This window comes from Mya arenaria, chromosome 3 (assembly GCF_026914265.1).
Source record: "Mya arenaria isolate MELC-2E11 chromosome 3, ASM2691426v1".
In the NCBI taxonomy this organism is placed as follows: Eukaryota; Metazoa; Mollusca; class Bivalvia; order Myida; family Myidae; genus Mya; species Mya arenaria.
This window is the reverse complement of record NC_069124.1, coordinates 29,042,994-29,065,178: the sequence shown is the minus strand read 5'-3', so window position 1 is coordinate 29,065,178 and position 22,185 is coordinate 29,042,994. Positions and strand designations below refer to the sequence as shown.

Genomic DNA, 22,185 nt, shown 5'->3' with positions numbered 1-22,185 from the left:
GCCTTACACCTGCAAACCAATTTTAAAGAAATAAACGGAAAATGTCCTTCCTTATACCTTAACCATATGGAACATAAGTGTAAAGTTTTTGCAGCTTGAAATGCAGACAACTTTGATAATATTACTTTTAATTATATTTTACGCATATTTTAGACAAACTATCCACAACATTCCAATGATGCTCAAAAGCTAAACTCTTATCGTTGTTAAAAAATTATGTTGTCATTGGAAAACGAACTTGAAATTTGATAGGCGATCGTTCGTGTTATGTCTATATGGAAAGTTTCAGCTTTGTAACAAACAATAGGATGTTTTTTGTAGACTATTATTGTGTGCATTGTCGGTTCACTCTGACGCTCTGCTTCATGTACTCTTGTAGTGTGAAAAAAGGTGCCTTAGCTTTTGGTGAGTCAAAATTAATTTTCATCAACGTTATATACGCTTCAAACTCTTGAAAAAACTAAGTGGCATCGTCAGTTTATTACGCTGAGAAATATGTGTCAATCTTTATGTACTGGTGAGTAATGTTTTCAATGGGTATTGGATGTTGAAAGTTTTGTTCGTAGTCATGTCCATTGCTTAAATACTTGTCAAATTTATAACTTTATTATCATGAATGATATTCTCTCTGATAAGCTGGTATATGCATGGTGGCATTTAGCAGGTTTGTAATAATTCATTTAAAAGGCGCCAACTTCCTTGTTGAAGTATATTGATTTACGATATATACAGTGGAATAGATAATTTATAATTGCTCTTTAACAAGAAAAGATCCTGAACTTAATTAGATTGATATTGAAGATTCATAGATAAAGCTGAGGTAATACATAACATTTAGTTTGCTATAATAATACGTGCATTTCGTATTTAAAATCGTGACGTGTACAGATACGAGGAATACAGAACTTGAAATTAATTATGAAAGTTAGAAATATACTGCAGAAAATAGTTTTCTTTATAAATGATTAGTTTGCAACATAATTTATCTACATAAACATTTGCTAAAAGATAACCACAATACACTTGAGAATGGTATAACACAAGGATCGGAAACAGCAATTTGTATTGTGTTTATTGGATCTCTTTGTTTTATTGGCAGTTGGATTTCAGGTACGATCGGCTCTATGTTTAAAAGCACATCATAATTGTATGTATATACTAAGTTCCTTTATTAGTAAAAACATCATCTTTAAAGGACAGTTTTTTAAAACATCCCTTTTTTATAACACCTGAGGACTGACAAAGTAATATGTGATATTTCTTCCGGTTACTAATTTGCTGATACTTTGACATTTTTCGAAAACAGGTAATATTACAGTTTTGTTACAATAAACAAGATAAGCAATGCTTGAATCTTTGACGATAATAGTTTACGAAAACTGTGCCGTGCACAGAAACAATTAACTTCACAGAATTGACATGCTGACAAAACTCGGTATTAAGGAAGAGTTTTTGGATATAGAGATGGCGTTTACGTTCCCTTAGGCCAAGGTCGCTGTCACTAAAAATAGAGAAACGGTTGAAACTGAATATCTTTAGATAGGGCTGGCATATCTTGACTTATGTCAGTATTTAGGAAACGATTATGGAGACCTTTCTGTTACATTACTGTTGACATATCTATACTAAACTGAGTACTTAGGAAGAGATGAGGCGAACTTTCATTGGATTGCGTTTGGGGCCCTTCGGGTGAAGGCAATTGTTGCTCAAAATAGAAATATAACGGGTAAAACTGAATCTTGCAATGAAGACTGCAATTCTATTGTCAATCATTGAAAACCTGGTTTCCTTGCATTGCGCCGTTTTTTTTTTTAATTTAAATGTTAAATTGTATTCCATACAAGTATATTTATCATTACAATTAACAGATGCCCTAATGAATGACAAGATCAATAAAGTTAAGATAAATTTTATTTCCAATCCTGGGTCATGTTATATGACATGTTAATCACAGTTTACATAATGCAGAAACTAAATTGAAACAAAAAGGTAACGTATTTAGTAAATGTAAATAAGGCTTCATATTGTTGATTTTTTACCACAAATAAAATAAGCTCATTTGGAAAATTAATTCCCATTATCCTTTTAATGCCTTACTAAATTGTGTTTGTTTTGCATTTATGTACAAGATTATGTAACATAGTCTTGTACCATTTGTTTTTTTTTTTCAGACAGCTGCCTTACCTTAAATACGATATCTTTACAGAGAAAAAATGTGCAGGGAACTCAACAGGCTGGTTGTTTTGTTGATTTTAAACAGTTTGACCAATGTTTCGGTATTAGGTAAATATTTTACCTTTTAAACTCGTATTTCACTTTAATTGATACAAGTTTAAAGTCTACATAAGTAAAAAATGTGTAAATGGATTTTATCAATTTAGACTTGAATTGCGATCAGAAGAAATGCGTTTACATGCCAAGTGTGAAGTTATGACAATACATACTAATTTAAACCCCCAGTTGATTTGGTTTCCATTCAATCTGTGATTAACTAACTGTTCCAAGAGGACGTTCCTATCTTTTATCAATTAAGCTGTCTTGATGCGTATTCGTTCTGTATTTTTGTGTTTGTATTTGTGTATGTGTTATTTATACGTTTGTGTCTCTAGTTCCTTGTCGTTTGAGACCTTGACCATGTTCCTCTAAACAGGGATTATTTTACAATTGATATCGACTAGTATCAATTCATAGTATTATTCGTAGACCTTACAACCTTGTGTTAGAAAGAGAATATGAATGCGTAATTTACAAAAGCTGATTAATATCGCTGATTGAAATTTGAGCTGAGGTTTATTAAGAAACAAATACCGAAAAATTGAGCAACTTCATGATAACAAGAGTGGCATAGCATACGTTTAAATAACCTTTTAACCATCGTTGTGGTTACTTGCACTTCACACTAAGTTGAATGAAACAATAAATACCATAGCTAAGTGGGTATATGCTGTATAAAAGAACAACTTCCAAAGCACAGTGAATTGTATTTTTTTTATAGTTCTTGAACCGACAAATTTTGATCCCTTTGGGAAGTATGCGAAAAACAACGAATTCTGAAGATATTCCAAACATGCTAAATTAGCCCTAAATGACTTCATTGAAAAGAGTGATCACTTGTCTCTTTGTCAAAGACGGAAACACTAAACGTATTAGTACTTATCCGTGGTAATGGCAACTAATATATTCCAAAGCACGTTTAGATGAATCATAAAAAGCTCATATTAAAACGTTTCTCGGTAAAATTCAATGTTATTTTTTTCTGCTGCTGTTACAAAGCGAAGTGATCACTAACCGGGTTGATGTTTTTAACTAAACGACCTGCTTTCTTTTTTCTAGCGACCGGGAATCGAGTGAAAGGAAGCGCAAATCAGTCGTCACAATACCGTACATGCCAGCAGAAAAAGCCTTCGACGGTGAAATAATTTTCCATGAATCTGAATCTCGTTGCACATGCAGTGCTACAGCTGTTCGTCAAATACCTCGGTGGTGGGAAATGAATTTTGGATCCAAGCATTTGATTGGTTCCATAAAAGTCATCGGTCGTGATGGTACGTATAAGTTAGTCATTTAATTTGTAAGCATGTAAAGTGTATCACAAAATCACTTAATTGATCGGATTTGTAAAAAAAGAAATCCATTGAATAACTTAATTTGAAAATCAGTATGTACGAAAGCCTGTTTTTTTATTAGTTCTTATGTGAATACGTTAGTTTAAACATATTTTATTCATCAATACATGTCAAATACAATGTAAATCAAATACAAGTACAAATGTTATGAAACGGATGAGAACGAAAGATAAATTAATCTTATAATGTTCTTCTCCAAACAATTTGTAGAGTGCTTTTTTAAGTGACGGACATTATATAATCTCTATATAGATGACAAAATGAAAATCATAACGATGAATATAAAGTAATAGAATGTTGAACTATATCTGGGACATATGATAACACGGTTACTTAATTACTAGTATCACACCATATCGTTAATTGAATTCAAACGGAGAAATATAGAGTTGAAGAAGGAAAGGTTAGGTGCTTGGTTTAGGTAAAACACTTCAAGTGTCAAGCAATCTACTTAGCTTAGTACTATGAATGACATTACAAATTTAGTCTGAATTCGATACAAATGTTGGATAACTAGTCAAATCGTTTGGACAATTGAATAAACAGATGAATAGCATCAAACACTATCTTATTTTGATCTTCTGAAAGAGTTTCATCACCATAAAGTAGGTTATGAACAGTTACTTCAGTCAGCTCTTCTACAGAAGACAGCATTATTCGCCTTTGATCTGTATAAAGAGGACAAATTAGGAGAAAATGATAAGATGTTTCCTGAATTCCACACGAGCAGAGGGGAGATGGCACGATATTTCTAACAAACAGGTGATGATTCAATGAGCTGCATTCATTGCGAAGACGTGTGTGCAAGACTTGTAATCGGCGCTTACCATAATAAAAAAGATCATTCGTTTTTGGGACATCCGACTTCATATAAGTTTTAAATCCAGAAACACTGTCAATTAATTTTACTTCGCCTGGGAGATTATTTTATGCAGATATAGTAGAAGGTAGGAAAGAATTCATATAAAGTGAAGTATTTGTACGAATGCTAGATATGTGTGATGAGTTTCTTAACAATCTTGACGAGGCTTGGCCTACTGTTTGTGGAACGAGGTCAGAAAGGTAATCTGGTGCAAGACCATTTTTCATTTTGAAAAAAAGAAGAAGCTTGTGTTTTTCTCGCCGAGAACTTAAATCCTCCCAACCAGATTCGATCTTAAGAAGTCGCAGGGAAACAAGTCGAGTACAACCAGTAACAATACGTGCACACTCAGTTTGAATTTTATCAAGTTCATCCTTGTCATATTGAGTACAATTACTCCAAACAACATCAGCGTATTCCAAGATTGGCCGTATGAATGATAGATAGGTGACCTCAAGAGACCTCCTATCAAGTTGATAACGGAGTCGTTTCGTGATATTGACTCTAGACCAAGCCTTTCCAATATTATAGTTAATATGAGAATGCCAATTTCCTCCATCAGAAAAGAAAATACCAAGGTGCTTGTGTGATTCCACTACAGGGATAGCGATATCAAACATGTACAGAGAGGGATGTATTGGTTTGTTCCTCTTTCGAGAAATAACCATTGATTCTGATTTGTTTGGATTAAACTTGACCAGCCACTTTTCAGCCCAAAGAATTATTTTATCAATATCTCTCTGTAATTGAACAGCCCCCGTCTGTGGGGAATCCACTATAACAAATAGACTAGTATCGTCAGCAAAAAGGTATAGACGAATCAATTTCGCTAACTATATCATTAATATAAACAAGGAATAAAAGAGGGCCCAGAATTGATCCTTGTGGAACACCTGCTTTAATTGATTTTAAGTCAGATGATGCTCCAGGAATAACAACGCGTTGTCGTCTGTTTTCTAAGTAGTTGGCGAACCAAGATAATAAACTACCACACACGCCAGCTCTTTTGAGTTTAAAGAGAAGACCACGATGCCAAACTTTATCAAATGCTTTACTTATATCAAAGAAAACAACTTTTATTTCGAGACCAGAGTCGAGAGCTTGACAAAAGCTATTATATAAGTAGGTAAGTTGGTTTACGGTAGAATCCCCTGGAAGGAAACCAGATTGATATCGGGTAAAGAAATGTGTGTCTCGAAGGAAGTTAAATACATGTTTAAATACAACTCTTTCGAAAACCTTCTCCATTGTATTTAAAAGAGATATTGGTCGATACTTAGAAGGGTCCGAAGGAGCTCCCTTTTTGAACACAGCACAAACATTTGAACATTTCCAATTTGTAGGAACAACACAAGAACAGAGCGAAGCGTTTAATAAATCACATAAAGGTTGACTAAGTGCTGTACAAGCTTCTCGCAAAACACGATTATCAATGCCATCGGGTCCAGATGCTTTTCCAATTGATAGACTACGCAGAACATCTTTTACCTCTGAAGGCATGATAACAATTAAATCAAGTTTTCTATCATTGAAAGCTAAATCAACCCGAGGTAATACATGTGATGAGTCGTCAACATAAGTCTGAAGAACGAAATAATCATTTAGAATGTCAGCCTTGCCTTTATTGTCTGCAACACACTCATCATTAAGCGGGTTAATTAGCGGGGGAATTTCCCGAGATGTCTGCGGAGAGATAAATGATTTAAGAGTCTTCCACCAATCTTTCGAAGTGAGTTGATCAGATTTAAGTTTCGGAGCAAGTGAATCAAAATATTTCAATTTTGAGCTCCGGATTAGAGAGACGACTTCATTTCTCAAGCCACGAAATCTGGCCCAGTGCATTGGATTATTAGTGAGTTTGACCCTTTTATAAGCGCGTTTCCGCTGTCGTATTTTTAGTTTAATATCTGCATTTATCCAGGGAGGTTCAAAGGGATGGATATATATTTCTTTATTAGGAATACACTCCTGAGCATGATCAACAACAGTCTTAGTAAGAGAAGATGTGAAACAATCAATGCTTGGACTACGAACTAATGACCAATCAGTATCTGAAAGCCTTTGACAAAGTTGAATATAATTCCCATTGTCATATTTCCATATACGACGACGAATAGTCTTTTTGATTGGTTTTTGGAATTTAAATATACCAAAAATAGGACAGTGGAAGCGAGTGTTTTGCTCAAGAAATGGCTCACCAACGCCGCTATGGACTATGTCGTTGGAATTCGAAACAAATAAAAGATCGATAATCGACGAAGTATTTTCTGTGAAGTGAGTTGGATCTTTGATACATTGTTCGATGGATGTGAATACGTTGTTCGGGCTAAACAGTTTCTAGTGCCAAGGGCGGCTCCAAAAGTCTAATACACCGGCTTCGGTATACCTTTTCCCCTATATGCAGGAGAATTATACATTAAATCATCACCCTTGTTTTATTTGTATAGATCAGGTTATAATCCATCTTGAGTTTTTTGGAAGCAATGATAACTATATATACTTAATATGTATCATGTATTATAGTTTGCACTTGGATGCAAGTAGAAATGCAATCAATTGCCCGAGTTACGGTGTGTATCAGGGTTCTCCTGGTCTATGAGCAATTTGGTGTGTGTCACAAAACTCATTTATCTTAGTAGGTTTTCCATAAGATACCAAAAATAAGCTCTTAAACTCAATGAGACGTTCTGTCTCACTCCGGAGTAGGAGTATAATTCCTCAAAAGTTTATATATCACACGGATAGAGACCTTCTGCCTCTTGAAGTATAAATACCAATTGGTGTTTATTCATTGATTACCTATTTTTGAAATTTCTAGGCAAATTATCCAAGACAAATATGTTGTGTTTAGAATCTAGAGGTCTGGCTGGGCTGATGAGTACTGGTGCTCATTAGTAACTACTGCAGAGGTCTCTGTACTAAGATAAATGCTCTTTGAGATTTCGTCTGAAGTCTCAAGCTAGTCTTGCAAGTTCTCTTTCTGGCTGGGCATATGAGTAGTGGTGATCATAAGTATCTAATACAGAGGTCTCTCTGTAATAAGACAGATACTCTTTGATGTTTTGTCTGAAGCATCAAAGTACCTGGCCAGTTCTCCGTCTAAGATCCCTAGCTATGCCAACCTAAGCACAAAGGTTTTCCCTGGGGTTCAAATATTGTATCCTTCAAAGCAAGTCATGGATTCAAAGAATCAGTCAAGCTGGGCTCAGTCCAGTAGAAAACGTCTGGAATCCCCCTCCTTAATAATAGCAAATGGGAGAGTGTGGTATCAACCGATACAAAATTGGGACGTAATGTCTGGCAAGTCACGTGGCCGGTGAATAAATGGGTTTTCTGACCAAGAATCAGGGGCAGACAATTTTAAGGAACACAAGATGACAGACGAAATGTTGTATCGAGATCCTGAAGTGTGCTCTTGCCTGGGTAAAGACCACTTACAGACTATGGTTACTTTTCCCAAAAGGTCATTTTGCAACAATAGCTATATTATAGTCTAATTAAAGCTAAGAGTTTCCAAATAACTGAGAGCTGACCGGAGATTAACTGTTTGGGATATCGCATTGAAATTTGGACATGGGACTGCATCTGTTCATGATTGAATCACAACGCAGCCAGACATGAGAAAGGTTTATGTTTGCTGGATTTTATGTGTTCTCACTGTCCAGCAATATCAACAACGAGTTGCTGGCAGTAACACATTTCTGAAAAAATACAGAAACCATGGTAACAGATTCCTAGAATCCATCATCACTGCTGATGAACCGTGGGTTAGTCTTTATGACCCCGAAACTAAACAGGACAGTTCTGTGTGGGAGACTCAAACACCTACCAAAGCTTTCGCGAGGACATCTGCGAAAAAAATGATGTCAATCTTATTTTTCGAAATGCAGGGCGTCATCTTAAACCACGCAGTACCCTCTGGGATGACGATGACAGCCATCTATTATTCAAAGGTTTAAATTAGTTTTATATGTTATACTTAATAATGTTTTTACGTAATGTAATTGTCGGCAAATCTTCACCATGACATCGCACAACCACATACGTCTGTCATTAGTAAGACAGCACTAGCTGGATTAGATATCAAAACTATACAACATCCCCCGTATCTACGGACCTAACTATGTGATTTTGGGATTTTTCGCATCATCAAGAATGAGTTGAGAGGCTCAGTTTTCGACGACGTCAAAGCTTTGCCAGATGTTGTTCGGGAGTGTTTAAGGAGAATACCAGCAGAAGTCTTCAACATCTGCTTTAAAATTTGGGTTCGCAGACACGAGAAGTGTATGAAGTACTTTGATAAATATATTGAGAAATATTGACAAATGCATTGTGTCCAATATTACGAAACAGATCTTCTGTTCTTTTATTTTTGTAATTTTGCTTCTGAAAATAAATAAAAGGTGTATGAGCTATGTATGTTTATAGAATTGTGTACAAATACTTTCCGAACACCCCTCGTATTCATTGTGTACTTTTATGTTTATTATTGGACCTTGCCACAGGATATTAGTCCCCCTCGGCCGGGTTAGACACCGAGACCGCCGATTCGAACACGGAACAGGCTGAAAGCGGCAACTATATTACATCTTTTTTTACAGGTTTCGGAAGAGAGCAAAGTCAAAGCCTTGCTGCTTATATAAGTAACGATACGATGGAAACAAACAGTGGAACAATTGTTCACTTGCCTGATTCGAATACTATTGGGTTACTCGTGCAGTTTAATCACGCTCCTCGGGTTGCCCAGTATATCAACATAAAAAAAGATGATGCAAATAATGTGATGACTATTTGTGAAGTAGAAGTATTCGGAGCAAGTAAGAAATTAAATGTCATAATCAAATCTTTGCTTTAGACAACTTTGTGAGATGTGAATGTCATATTTTTACTACTATTATTTGCGGGACATGAATGTCGTAAACTAATTAATTATATATTAAAGGACCTTGCATATGCTTGTGTATCGACAGGTTGGATAAGAGCCTAAAAAGGCTTCGTTTGACTTTAAAATTGTAAATATGAAAAACTTTTTTTTAATAACTACTCCAAAAACAATCAGTTATACTAATTTTGGCTCATGTTTTAATTAAGAATCAATCAGTTATCAACTGTTGTTTTTTTTCATTATGAATTGCATTATTATTTATGCAAGTTTGATCGTCGAAAGTAAAGGCATTATTTTTTCCAACTACAAAATTAAATCATTGCCAATATACTCGCAAATCAATGTAGCACAACTGTGGTTAATATCAGCATTAGCATTGATTTAAATGCATGCCATGATATGTCTCGGCTTCATCGTGTTTCTTCAAATACACAAATTAGTATCAATGCAATTTAAAAATACAACAACTGTTTTTAAATTATGACAGACTGTCCGTCAGGATATTTCGGTGACATGTGTTTGCGAAGATGTCATTGTAAGAACCAATGTGAAGTTATTTCTGGTCACTGCACCGAATGTGAGCCCGGTTGGAAGCCACCTACATGTGAAACTGGTAATTTTGCAAAAGTCTCTTAATAATCAGTATGTTGTACATCATTTTCGGCAACAATTTTTAACATTAATTATTATAAATGTTTATTGTATAACACTTTTATAAAGTTTCACCCGTTAATGATTCAAAGGACGTCAGCATCAATGAATTTTTATTAATTATAAAACGGTTTAAACATTTGTGGGTATGAGCGATCTAGTTTATTAGAGAGGTCCAATGGTATAGGTGTATTACTCTCATTGAAGATAGTTTGGGTTCGATCCAAACTGTAGAGACCTTCCCGCATAGCTATATATAGACCCCAGTATTGGTTTATATCAAGGATTGGTCTCGAGAGATATTCAAATTAGCTTTCAACTGTCTTCACAAACAAGCTCATATAAATATTTAAAATAAACAATATACTCTGAAAAGGGATTTTTCATTAGTAGATCTGCCCACTTTAAATTTACAAAACATTTTGAAGGCCATGTTTAAAAGTGGTGTCATAAGAAATCAAAACAAAAACAATTACCTTGACAAATATCTAACATACGAATAATGAATAAATGATTTTGTTAAAAAGCCAGCATTGATTGGTACTGGTATGGCATGTTTCACAACTCAAGTCTTATAAAATGATGAATCAGGGTACCGTTTTCTTGATAGATCTTGATCTTAACTATGTAAGTAAGTCATTCTTGGCAACTCCAAAATTATTTTTGTTCCATTTTTTGTAAGTGTTGATAATAACGAGAAGGGGTCCGCATTATTTTGAATAAAACATAAAACATTTACATGTTGTAAGTTTTTGTGTGCACCAACCATACTTTGTAAACGTTATGTGTAAAAGCTGTATATTTAATGCATGCATTTCAATTTTGAGAAAACTTTCTAAAGCGAAGCATACTTAATAAACGAATTTGCCGACCTCTATATATATTGCTTTTAGCAAGAGATATACATTTATTCCGATTAGTATGACTGTTCAACATTGCAAGTTGTGAATGTTCGCGCAGAGCTTTAAAATTCCACTACAACACTATAAATCACTACTTTGTTACTTGATTGAAGCCACTGACAGGTCGCTAATTCCACTACAACACTATAAATCACTACTTTGTTTCTTGATTGAAACCACTGATAGGTCGCTACGGTTTAAGAACATTTTGAACACTGGAGATCTAATAAAAATGTCATATATTAACACTAAAATGTTTCTCTCTTAAATCTTTATGTTTTCAAATCGCATTTTTTGTTTCTTAATACGTATATATTTGCAATATATGTTTTGTTTGTAAAACATAACAAAACGAGTTCCTAGAGAGAATCTGGCCCCAAGAGTCCGGATGTTTTTCTGAGGCAAAACTGATCGTTTGTATGTCTTATAATAACACAGTTACTAAAAAAATATATTTATTTTTGATTTAATTGTAAATCAGTATAATAATTATATCATATAGATGTACAAATATAAACCAAAACCCTTAATTGGATCCCAAAGTTTTGTTTTAATTTAACAAAACGGAGTGGTTGATGTTAAAAACAGCATGTATCCATTATAATTATGTGAACAACTAATTTACATATCAAATTCAATGTCTTTTAGCATGCCATTCTGGGTTCTACGATGACTGCAAACAAGTGTGTGGGCAATGTAAGCAGCAACCATGTAACAAAACTGATGGCTATTGCACGGATGGTTGTGCAGAAGGATACACTGGAGATAAATGTGACCAAGGTATTGGAATATTGGTATTCTAATCGCCTGTTTTACCTATTTCTTACGGGCTTGAAATCGACATACTCACACACACGCACTACAAGTCTTTTTACGTTTCACATGAAAGGAACTACATCCTTTCTTTGTCGGACTGATGGCTTCCTTTTTTGGGATACCTCTGAACTATAAAATGGGAACCTGAAAAACCTGTCATTCATTGGGCATATAATGAGCGTGTATGCCGTTAAACAAATTGTACCTGTTTTGGGCACAATAAATGAGCACTAAATTTATAATTTTCTTTCGGTTTTGTGGAGTGTTTGTAACTGTGATAAATGCACTTTTGTCATCATCCTGTGGGTCAAAAATGTAAAAAGAGTTAAGAGATGTTATATGGATAAAAAAAAACGCTTTGATAAGTTAACTTTAATTAAACATATTGGTTCTTTTAAATAAGTATGGGATATGCAAATTGATAGTGATTTTTCGTGCTTAATTTTAAATATACAATTAGACTTTCTTACATAATTGTTTTTGCGATAAATGTACTTGGACATACATACACTTCAAAGAGTTTACATAACCAAAAACATACTGGGCCTGTGTTTCTCACAAGATGCAAAAAAATAAACCTGTTTGATCGAAGGCAAGACAAAAGGCTAAAGTTTAGGCGTTTTAAATCTAAAAAGAGTAACATTTGTACATAAATAGTTCACTGTCAAATGTCTAAAACAGGACTACGCTTTATTTACCTGAATTTAGCAAGGCTGTGTAAAAAAATATAAGAATTGAAATTTAGCTCATTTTAAGCATAAACCTGTTAACATGATGTATATATTATGTCAAATCATTTATCATTTCAAATACTTGTGCACTAAATAGAAACCAGCAACAAAATTCCTCCCTGTCGAACTAATCTTTCATATTTATGACATTTTATGAACACCAGTTTGCGAACTTTTATACTACATAATGCATGTATTATTATGTGCAACAATTTTCGACATATCCCCAACAGTTAAAGTTTGTGAAATAGGCACCCGTGCCATACCAAATCAAACGCAGCATTCTAGTCGAGACAAGCGGTGTAAGCATAACCTCCCCTCTCAATCTGTGTGTAGACTGTTTCCTGTTAGTTGAATGCGGTTGTAGTGCAGAAAAGTCCTTTCTTGAATTAGTGCTGCTTTGGCGACAGGAGTGGTAAATTATAAGTGGTCACATGGTTGTTAGGACATGGTCTTGTAAGTTGTATCCGTTAAAAAATGTTACAGGGACACAGCAGTTACGAGACTGGTATATTACTGTTAGATTAATAATATTTGCTTGTTTTAACTACTAGTTCATTTATACATATTTGACGCAATTTGAATTTCCTGCAATCTGATAAGATGGTGTCATTTAAGAAGAAAGTTTTTTGTGTCGTTGTCCGCGTCATCAACTATACTAAGCGTATACACTCTAAGGAGATAAAAGACATTGAAATGTTATTGGTTGAAAAATTGTGACGCTTACGATGAGAACGACGTACGCGAGCACGAAGCCGGACAAAATAATCTCAATGTATTCGCATATGATACAGCACGTTTTCCGATCATTTACTTGTGCATGACTTGTCCCTGAACTTGACATTACATCGTTTATTGTCAATAGATGACTCCTATTGCCTTTTGTTCGACAACATTGGGCGCTCCCGACAGGCGACATAATTCGCGGAAATTCAGTTAGAATATACAAATTGAACACAATTCGCAAAACCTACCAAAAACAAGGTTATTTCATGTGTTTAAGAATGTCCCACTGGCAGACATGGCGACTACTGCTCTAGGAATTGCAGTCAACATTGTATTGCTGAAGAGTGTCACCATGTCAGCGGGATGTGCATCCTTGGATGCAAGCCTGGATATAATTTCCAGATAGATCAAAAGTGTGAAAGTACTGAAATGTTTTCGTCTATTAATGTGAATGTGGTCTCACTGCGGAGAGCACATATCGGTTTTTTACAAGGTTAACAATTTATTATCGTTGTTATGAATGAATACCTCAGCAGAAATTCAAATAGCTACCCTCACAAGGATAATACATAAATCAAGAAGGTAGGATGGTAAGATATATACAATGGCGGATGCACTGTCAATTGAAAATCTGTTTCACATAATACATTTCTGTCGGTTAAGTTTTCAAATCCGGAATAGTGGCGTAATAGTATTATATCATTTCTGTTAAATATTTAAACTTTTTATTCTCTAAAAAATCCTTGAAATAAAGTGGAAGTGTTCAGGCACTGGTAACGTTAGAGGGGGCGCAGAGTAGGAGCGCAGCTGACTCTCTTGAAACATATAATTTAGTTTAAACGTGGTTTTCCCCTTAAAAATATTTAAGATTTTATCTAAATTTAAGTTTACGTTTCCATGACACAAGTGTTCATAAGTCGAAATGTATTGTCTCATGATTTCCTCTAGTGGACAACAATTTTGGACCGATGTGTAACTGTTATCATTCATACTATAGCAACGTTGTTTAAATAGAGCCTTTTTTTGCTTTTTAAGACCCCCCCACTCAAGTTTGGATCATTATTTTTCCGACATTAATTAGGCTGATCACTCTAATCTAAAGTCCTTAAGTCGGTTCTGTTTGTCAAATTTAAACTTCTGTTACTTATTTAAGTCACAGAACTATATTGCTTTTCAATAAATACACTTCTTTAAAGAAGAATCATTGACAATTGTTTGTTCCAAGTTTCATCAAAATTGGCCGACATTCATATGATTTGAAGGAACGTGGTCATATACCTTAATACATGTATACAAATCGGTCTTATTTTTTAATCATGATACATTGCTTTGAACTAATGATTAGAAAATAATTTAATGCTGCACTAAAAGTATTAAAATATTCACTCTTGTTCATTGGTGTGATAAGCTTCAATTAATTGACCCTCACTTATGGAAGCTTTGACTGGGGTTTTCAAACACCTCACCAACTTTCACACGACTAGATAACAATGGTATATGTGACTGTTTTTATTGAACTGACACACTAGAAAACACCCAAATATGCCACATCTCTGGGGCCTTTCAATCCGACTTCACACACTTGGGATCTTGTCATCAAACACAGACCGCAATGATCCGTGTCCAGCGTAGAAACCCGGTTTCATGCTCCAAAGATCTTATACCAATAGCCAAAATCTCATCTTACCATACTTGATCGCTATGCTCCTTGTAACTGAATACCTGCACCGGAATAACTCTATAGATATCCAGTTTCTGGTGATTTTCTACCCCATAGATAGCAATTACCTGTGTTCAATAATTGACAGCAAAAAGTCAAGAACCAATTTAAACTTCGAACGTCGACTAACACTTAACTGATTTAAAGTTACCTTGAAAGTGGACAGAAAAGGACTCACACTGACTGTCGCATTTTCATAATCCTGGACGAGTTAATTATTTATATGGTTAAAACGACTTACGTCTGCTATGCTGCCAACATTCTACCGGAAAGCCGGTTTACTTAAAAGATAATTTCAATTACATGTATTAACAAACTACCTAAAGTTAAATAAGTATATGACAAATAATTTCAAATAAAATAATAATATAACAACACAGTTCTTACTTATTTGGTCAATAATTCAATAAGATATAGTTTTCTAAATATAAATATAGAATGACAGATATATAACTTTTATGCGGTTCGTTTACCTAGAGAAATCCCACGTCTACGGCTGTATCAGATCCTGCAGAACTTGCAATTTCAATATTTACAATAATTGTATTCCAATTGTTTTTGGTTAAAGCCCTAAGTCCTGACAAACTTAAAATGATCCTGGTTTCAGACCACCACAATCTGTACCGATGCTAGCCTCCTCGATACTAAGCTCAGTTATCAACAGAAGTCGTTCTGTCACAAAGACATCCTTACTGGACTATGTAACTTTATTTCCCATCTTGTATGGACAGACACAACTTAATGTCCTGGCCTACGCGAAAATGTCACAATTCTGCTGACAAATCTGTTCAACTAGTCCCAGTAGTTTCTGTCTACGTCACTGGTTCCTGTAATTTCATTTGATACAGGGCTGAGCTTTTTTGGTCATGGAAATTGGGCTGGTTACCATTGTTTTTGCATACTATGATGATTCATGTAGTAACAGCTATTGGGCTTGTCTCAAAAGGTTTTTGATACAGGGATTGGCTGCTTGGCTGACCACTAGCGTTTATAGTATTATAGTTCAATACAGAATGTACAGGTGACTCGTACATTCGCAAGTGACACAGCAACTACAGCTACCAATGTCAGGATTGGTGTAATAATGTATTATGGTGCATGAAATAGCTGTGCGGACGGCTGGATCATGAAGTTTTGCGGTAGACGAACAATTTAAACATTGAATTGAACTCTTTTAAGCTGGCTAAATATTATACAACTTCAACACACAACTATTGCTTTATTTCCCTATTTCATATTGTATGTAGACACAGTTCTTAAAAGGTCGTTTTAAGTTAATCGCGGCTTAACGTCTCATCAAAGTGGCTAGTCGTATGATTTTACTTTCAACAAGGAATAGTGACTTGAGAATTATAAAGTATTAAATGTAAGCTGTTCTGAAAATGGAAATTTTCAAAGTAGTTCATGCCTAAAGATATGGGTGAAATAATCATCATTGATAATAAGCTTCTTGCAGATTATAAGGAGGAGCGGATGTTTACCATTTACGAGGTTGCCGGGGTGGCTGGAGTGTCGGTAGCAGGATGTCTTCTCCTTGTATTTGCTTGTAATCTTGGATATAGAAGATACAAGTCGGCATCAAAGGAAAAAGACACAACTAACGTTATTCCGTGAGTAATATATCGTTGGATGAATCTTTAAGTTTATAGTGGTAATAATGCAGGAGACAGTTAATAAAATGTCAAAACATTACATGTACATTTACATCTAGATACATTTACACGTTGGTTATATGATGTGAATGATTTTCAAAATAATGCAAAAAATGAAAACTACGCAATTCAGCTGAACCAGAATTATGCATTTGCAGTTTAATACAGTCTTCATTTCAAATTTCACATCGGATACTTTCATGAGACGCGGTATATGTATCGGATGATTTTCACGTTAATGACAATTATATTCTTTATGAGATAAGCGTTTTTTATGAGGAAAGAATAATGTATTTAACATAGGGAGGCAAACTAGCATTCTAATATTCAATCGAACGTTAGGTATTCGAATGTCAAAATCAGTATTGGAATATTCGTTGTATTTTGTTGGTTTGTTTTTACTTGTGTCTGCAACTGTGTTGTTTTGTATAAAGTGTGTTTTTATCTTGTTGTTATTTCAACGGTTGTCCCGTAATGCCAGAGGCTTGAACGGGTTGACAATACACTGCACGCGCTTCATATTTCAATAAGGGATCTGTCGTCGGGTACTATAAACAGTCCTCGTAATTTTGGAATAGCTGGCTATGAGACAATTGACATCAAACAAGTTTCAATTATATTCGGTACATTTAAATGACCATGTCAATTAAGGAGTTACGGAATCGGTCTTCACACCAATGTGTTTATTGGCTGCCAATTAACCTGTGCAATACTGCTGGAACCGCCGTGATGGTAAAGATGATATTTGCTAGTTGTTTCGATATAACGTTCGTGCTTTGAAATGCAACTGTAAAGTATAGCGTTTAAGGATAAATTTCCTGAATTGTTGTACAATAGATGAATCAAAATCCACGTTTGTTTTCGTTCAAATCTGTTACTAGGCTCGGAGTTGGTTTGTTTTTTCCATAGTTTTATTTAGTTAAGGTCGACCAATGAACGAGATTGCGAGGTATTGCAGAATATCGAAAATTAGATACCCCTCTAGCGATTATTGTGGATCGTCAGACGGTAAAAACAATCTTCCGTTGGCGCATAACGTCATTGAACTAGAAATTTACGGCGATCTATCTTTATTTACAGATAAGAAGGCAATATAATTTAAATAATTCGATTTTAGTTTTTGTTTGTTCAAAACTAATTCCTTTTTGATGAGATTGTTTCTGAAAATGGCTAAATTCAGAGTTTAATTTGGGGAAAATACAAGTATCGTCGCTTGTGGGGAGTATAATGTAGCCGGGTACCATCTACGAAGAAGGAAAAAAAACTGCCCTGGCTAAAGTGAATAACGATAGTTTACTACAATTTCTTAAAGATTCATTTTTGTAATCGAATATTCGATCGAAAGATCTACAGAATATTCGAATACAGATATGTTGCCACTCGTTTGCATTCCTAGTTTTAAATCCTTATTGACCTATATTTTATTCAAGTTCACAACCATAACAACATATTACTAGATCTAGTCCATCTAATTGTATGACCAAACAAGAGTCTTTGACTCTACTAATTATGTCTGAGAACCTTTCCGTTTTGGGATTCGACATTATAATCTTCACGTAACCGAACTAAGATACAAACGACTTTACATAGCATATTTTTGTGGAAAGAACATAGTGTAAATGACAAGCATGTTTCGTTAAGATACGGTTGTAAATTGCACACTTTCATATTTTCCAGAGACATCGACTATGTGAATACGGGGAACGCATACGAAGGCCCGAACGAAGTACAGTTTCAAACTAGCGATGAACATATCTATCAGACTATCCAGAACTGACGCGTGTCAAGAACTTTTATCTGTGTGAGGATGCGATAAAAATCATAGTTTTTTTTCAACAGAACTGCGACATATTTTGTGCGTTCATTAATAACACGTACATTCTTATTTGTGTTTTTCAGTTACATGCAAACTGTTATATCAAATTTGAAATCCAAGGCTGACTTAAATTAACCCTTTATGTTTTGGTTAATTATACAGCTGTTATTTGGTATTTCAATGTAGTTCTGATGACCAAAATACCCATAATGGAAGTTCATGAGTCGACTTTAATTACGCTGTTTAATGTATAACAATAAGTCAATGGTACCATTTTATACTCAATCATAATGCCAAATTGGTATACTGCATTGTTCAATATGTATGTTTGTTGTTATGCTTTCATGAGCCTTGTGTATTGCGTATGTTACCAAAAGTTATTAATATGTATTTATGTAAGTGTATAAATATACATGATAGCTTCTTTTTAATTCATTGCTGCATGTTTTGTTTCTTGATAAACTTTGTTGTTGTTTTTATTAATATTTGTCGGTAAAAGCTATACATAGCTTATCTTTATCTACATGTACATAAGATTATACACTATTTTTAATTTCCTAAAAAAACACACACACTACTTCAAAGTACTTCTTCTAGCGTTTCACGTATATGACAACCATAAATTTCCTTTAAATTTATTTCAAACCAAATTGATTTAAACAAATAAAAAGTTATGTCGCATTCCTCCTAAGACAATTACTCACTTTGATTATTTTTACACCTTTTATATTTCAAGGACTCAATATTGCATCAGCCGGAAGTCAGCAAGTTCTAGTTCCATCAAAATATATTTAATCTGAGATATTTATGAAAGACTTATCTCTGAGTGGAGGTATTAGACTGAAAACAAAGAATAGCAACTAAACATTACGTGCATCACTAAGACATAAACATAATTAGTGCAGAACAATGCTTTCGATATTTTCCACATTGAACGATATAATGTGATGTTCAATGTGTTTTATAAAAATGTACACTTTAATTGATAATGAAAACATAAATTATAATAGCCCTGATTTTTTTTCGAATTTTTTTATTTGAAATACAAACTTTCCCCCAATTATATGAAGGTTACACGGTACTATTACAATATTCTATATGTTTCTAAAACTCCTACGCAGTAATCTCCATTGGCGACAAGTAAAAAAAGCGAGTTTTGAAAAATTAACATTGAGCTTAATTGTTTGTTTTGAAAATGTCATTCGAAAGAACGAATTCCAGAAAATTCTCTCTTAATGTATAGTATTTTTGTATGCCCGTTCTATCTACTCATAAGAGTAAAATGTGTTCACAAAAACAAAAACAATATTATAAAGCCCTGAATTCACATAACATGCCGGTACAAAGGTGAATTTCATACTATTGAAATTCATGTATTAGACCATCGACTCTATTGTTTCCGAAGTAACGTGTATATATTTATGTTGTAATTTTGTTTGTACTGGAGGATTAGCTTGGGAAAACCAGAATATTTATAATTCTAGGCTTAAACTATTGTAACAATAATATCAACCATGATAATGTCCTTCGGACATATGTTTACCCAAAATGTTATCATTGAAATAATAACCTGTTTTGGTTACCTACATGCACGTTTTTCTTCTGATTTTATTGCCCCGACTTGATGCTATGCATCACTTGTTTTCTTGTATCAATTTGAAGTAGCAATTTTAGTCTTCAATATAGAGAGGGCATCCTTGACAACATCGTGTTAGTATGGATTTAGTTATAACGTACCATTTACCACCGACAATAAACACTTGTCTTTATGTGTGTTATTGAAAGCCCAGGGCCCGTATTTTCTGAGCTACATGTTGGAAAATTGAACCTACTAATTTGTTAAATTTGCAAAATGGAATAGTCTGAAGGTTTTCTACAACAATTGAGGAAAATTGATATTAACTGATGGATTACGCAATGATTTACTGTTTTGCATATGTAGAATAGATGAAGCCAGTTCTTCATTTCAAATTTCAATTAAAATGTGAATCTTATTGGGTGTTTCCTGTGTTTTTATTTCTAGAGAAAAACAATATTACTAGCGTGGAACATAATTAAGTTGCAATTATAGGAATAAATATCATTACTTTGATTGAATTAATTCGAGTGATCAACATGCAAATCTGAAAATCCCTGTTATCCGTATGCGTTTTATACTATTGGTGTGTCAATGCATGATAATGTTTAATATAAAAACTACTTATATCGGCAACAATACACGATAACTTAGTAGTACATCTGTTCAACTTGTCCTAATTGAATGTTTTTCACCACATGCTTACATAAGTTCTAATGTTATATAAAGTAAGTTGACTATCGAGATTCACTGAAGGCACGAATTTGTTGTTCTGCATTGCGAAGGGGAGTCGAAGAAACATGGACTACATAAAACAACGATTGTTTCAGTGAGCCAAAGCAGAGACAGTTGATGTAACCCAAATCAATACACCCGCTGCAATATTATGTTATAATTAAAATAATTAAAGCACAAAACAATTGAAACAAATGCTTTGTATCAGATGTGATGTGTTTAACCTGTTCGTATCAATGCACAAAATGACTTTCCTTTCCAAATTTAAATAAATCTTACAGAGGGACCAAATCACTCTAGATAGACACTTGCAGATGTTGACATTATTCTCCGCAAAATGATATATACGCAGTGTGTCCCGTATTGAGGGCGTATGACGCGATAGGTTTTTGTTAAGTGTTTGTCATACATTTCAGCCGAAGTATTTGTAAACGTTCAGATACATCCGTGCTAGGTTTGCAGTAACATAAATCTCGCCAATGGCATGTTGTGTATTTATCAATGATGATTTGACGTTTACCATTGGGGAAGTAAATTAGGTTTAAATAAATACAAACATTGTATTATATGCTGTTAAAAGTGTATTGTGTTAAAACATTTTGAGGTGTATTGTGGATCCTTTTTGCATCAGGCCAAGCTATAGTTAGCTCGTTTTTGTATAACTGTAGAATATTTCAGCTGTTTCAAAGTACACTTCATGAACAAACAGGTTCAAAGTATCGCCATTTCGAGATGAAAGGGATGTTAAATATCTAAATGTACGCTTTTTTCAGCTAGCTATTTTGCATGGCCTCAGAAAAAACGTCCATGATATTAATACAATATATAACAGATTAATACTGTTCTCAGTGCTTCGACTCTTTTTGCTTTCATCTTTAAACGAACGGCAACTTCTACATGGTATTAGGCAAGTTAAAGACAAAACTACTGTAAAAGGAATTACAGCTGGCGACACGTATGCCAACTTACTGGCCTTTTTTGTCCTGATAAAACTACGATATAAAACAGAAAATGTAAGAAGCTGACACCGAATTGGCAGTGGTGATGAGTGTCTCTGGCCTGTATTAAAGTAGTTCATTTAACGTTCAAACTACAGTGATAAAGCTTTTCCTGCATACTATTAGATAACATCCAAAGAGGTTTCTGCGTGGTAGCCAAGCCGAACAAGTAGTATTTCATCAGGTTTTTCGACCCCCACCCACCCCACTACACAAGATCTAAATCACGCGCAATATCGTGCAAACAAGAGTGACACATCACAATATAACTTTCGTCACAATCGTTGTTAAATAAATACAGTTTAATCTCAAGACAGCCGTGTAAACAAATTGTTTTACAACGAAAACACTTGATATAGGGTAGGCATATAATATATTATTCGAATGTCTTCGATGTGTTTCATTTAGCTTTAGGTAAATCGTAAATATGCAATAACCTACCTTTGCCGATTTTTTTTTTGGTTTGGAAACGATGTTCTCAAACGAAAG

The 22,185-nt window shown here is 34.4% G+C and overlaps 1 protein-coding gene across 1 annotated transcript; it reads left to right on the top strand.

Annotated features, from left to right (window-relative positions):
- The first annotated feature begins 1,046 nt into the window (after positions 1 to 1,046).
- LOC128227216 (tyrosine-protein kinase receptor Tie-2-like) lies at positions 1,047 to 20,204 on the top strand. Its single transcript, XM_052937525.1, has 8 exons — positions 1,047 to 1,110; positions 2,172 to 2,283; positions 3,334 to 3,545; positions 9,090 to 9,305; positions 9,861 to 9,986; positions 11,575 to 11,706; positions 16,376 to 16,529; positions 18,249 to 20,204. Exons 3-8 carry the CDS (start codon positions 3,386 to 3,388, stop codon positions 18,346 to 18,348), a joined length of 888 nt encoding a protein of 295 aa, XP_052793485.1. The 5' UTR covers positions 1,047 to 1,110; positions 2,172 to 2,283; positions 3,334 to 3,385; the 3' UTR covers positions 18,349 to 20,204.
- Positions 20,205 to 22,185: the final 1,981 nt, after the last annotated feature.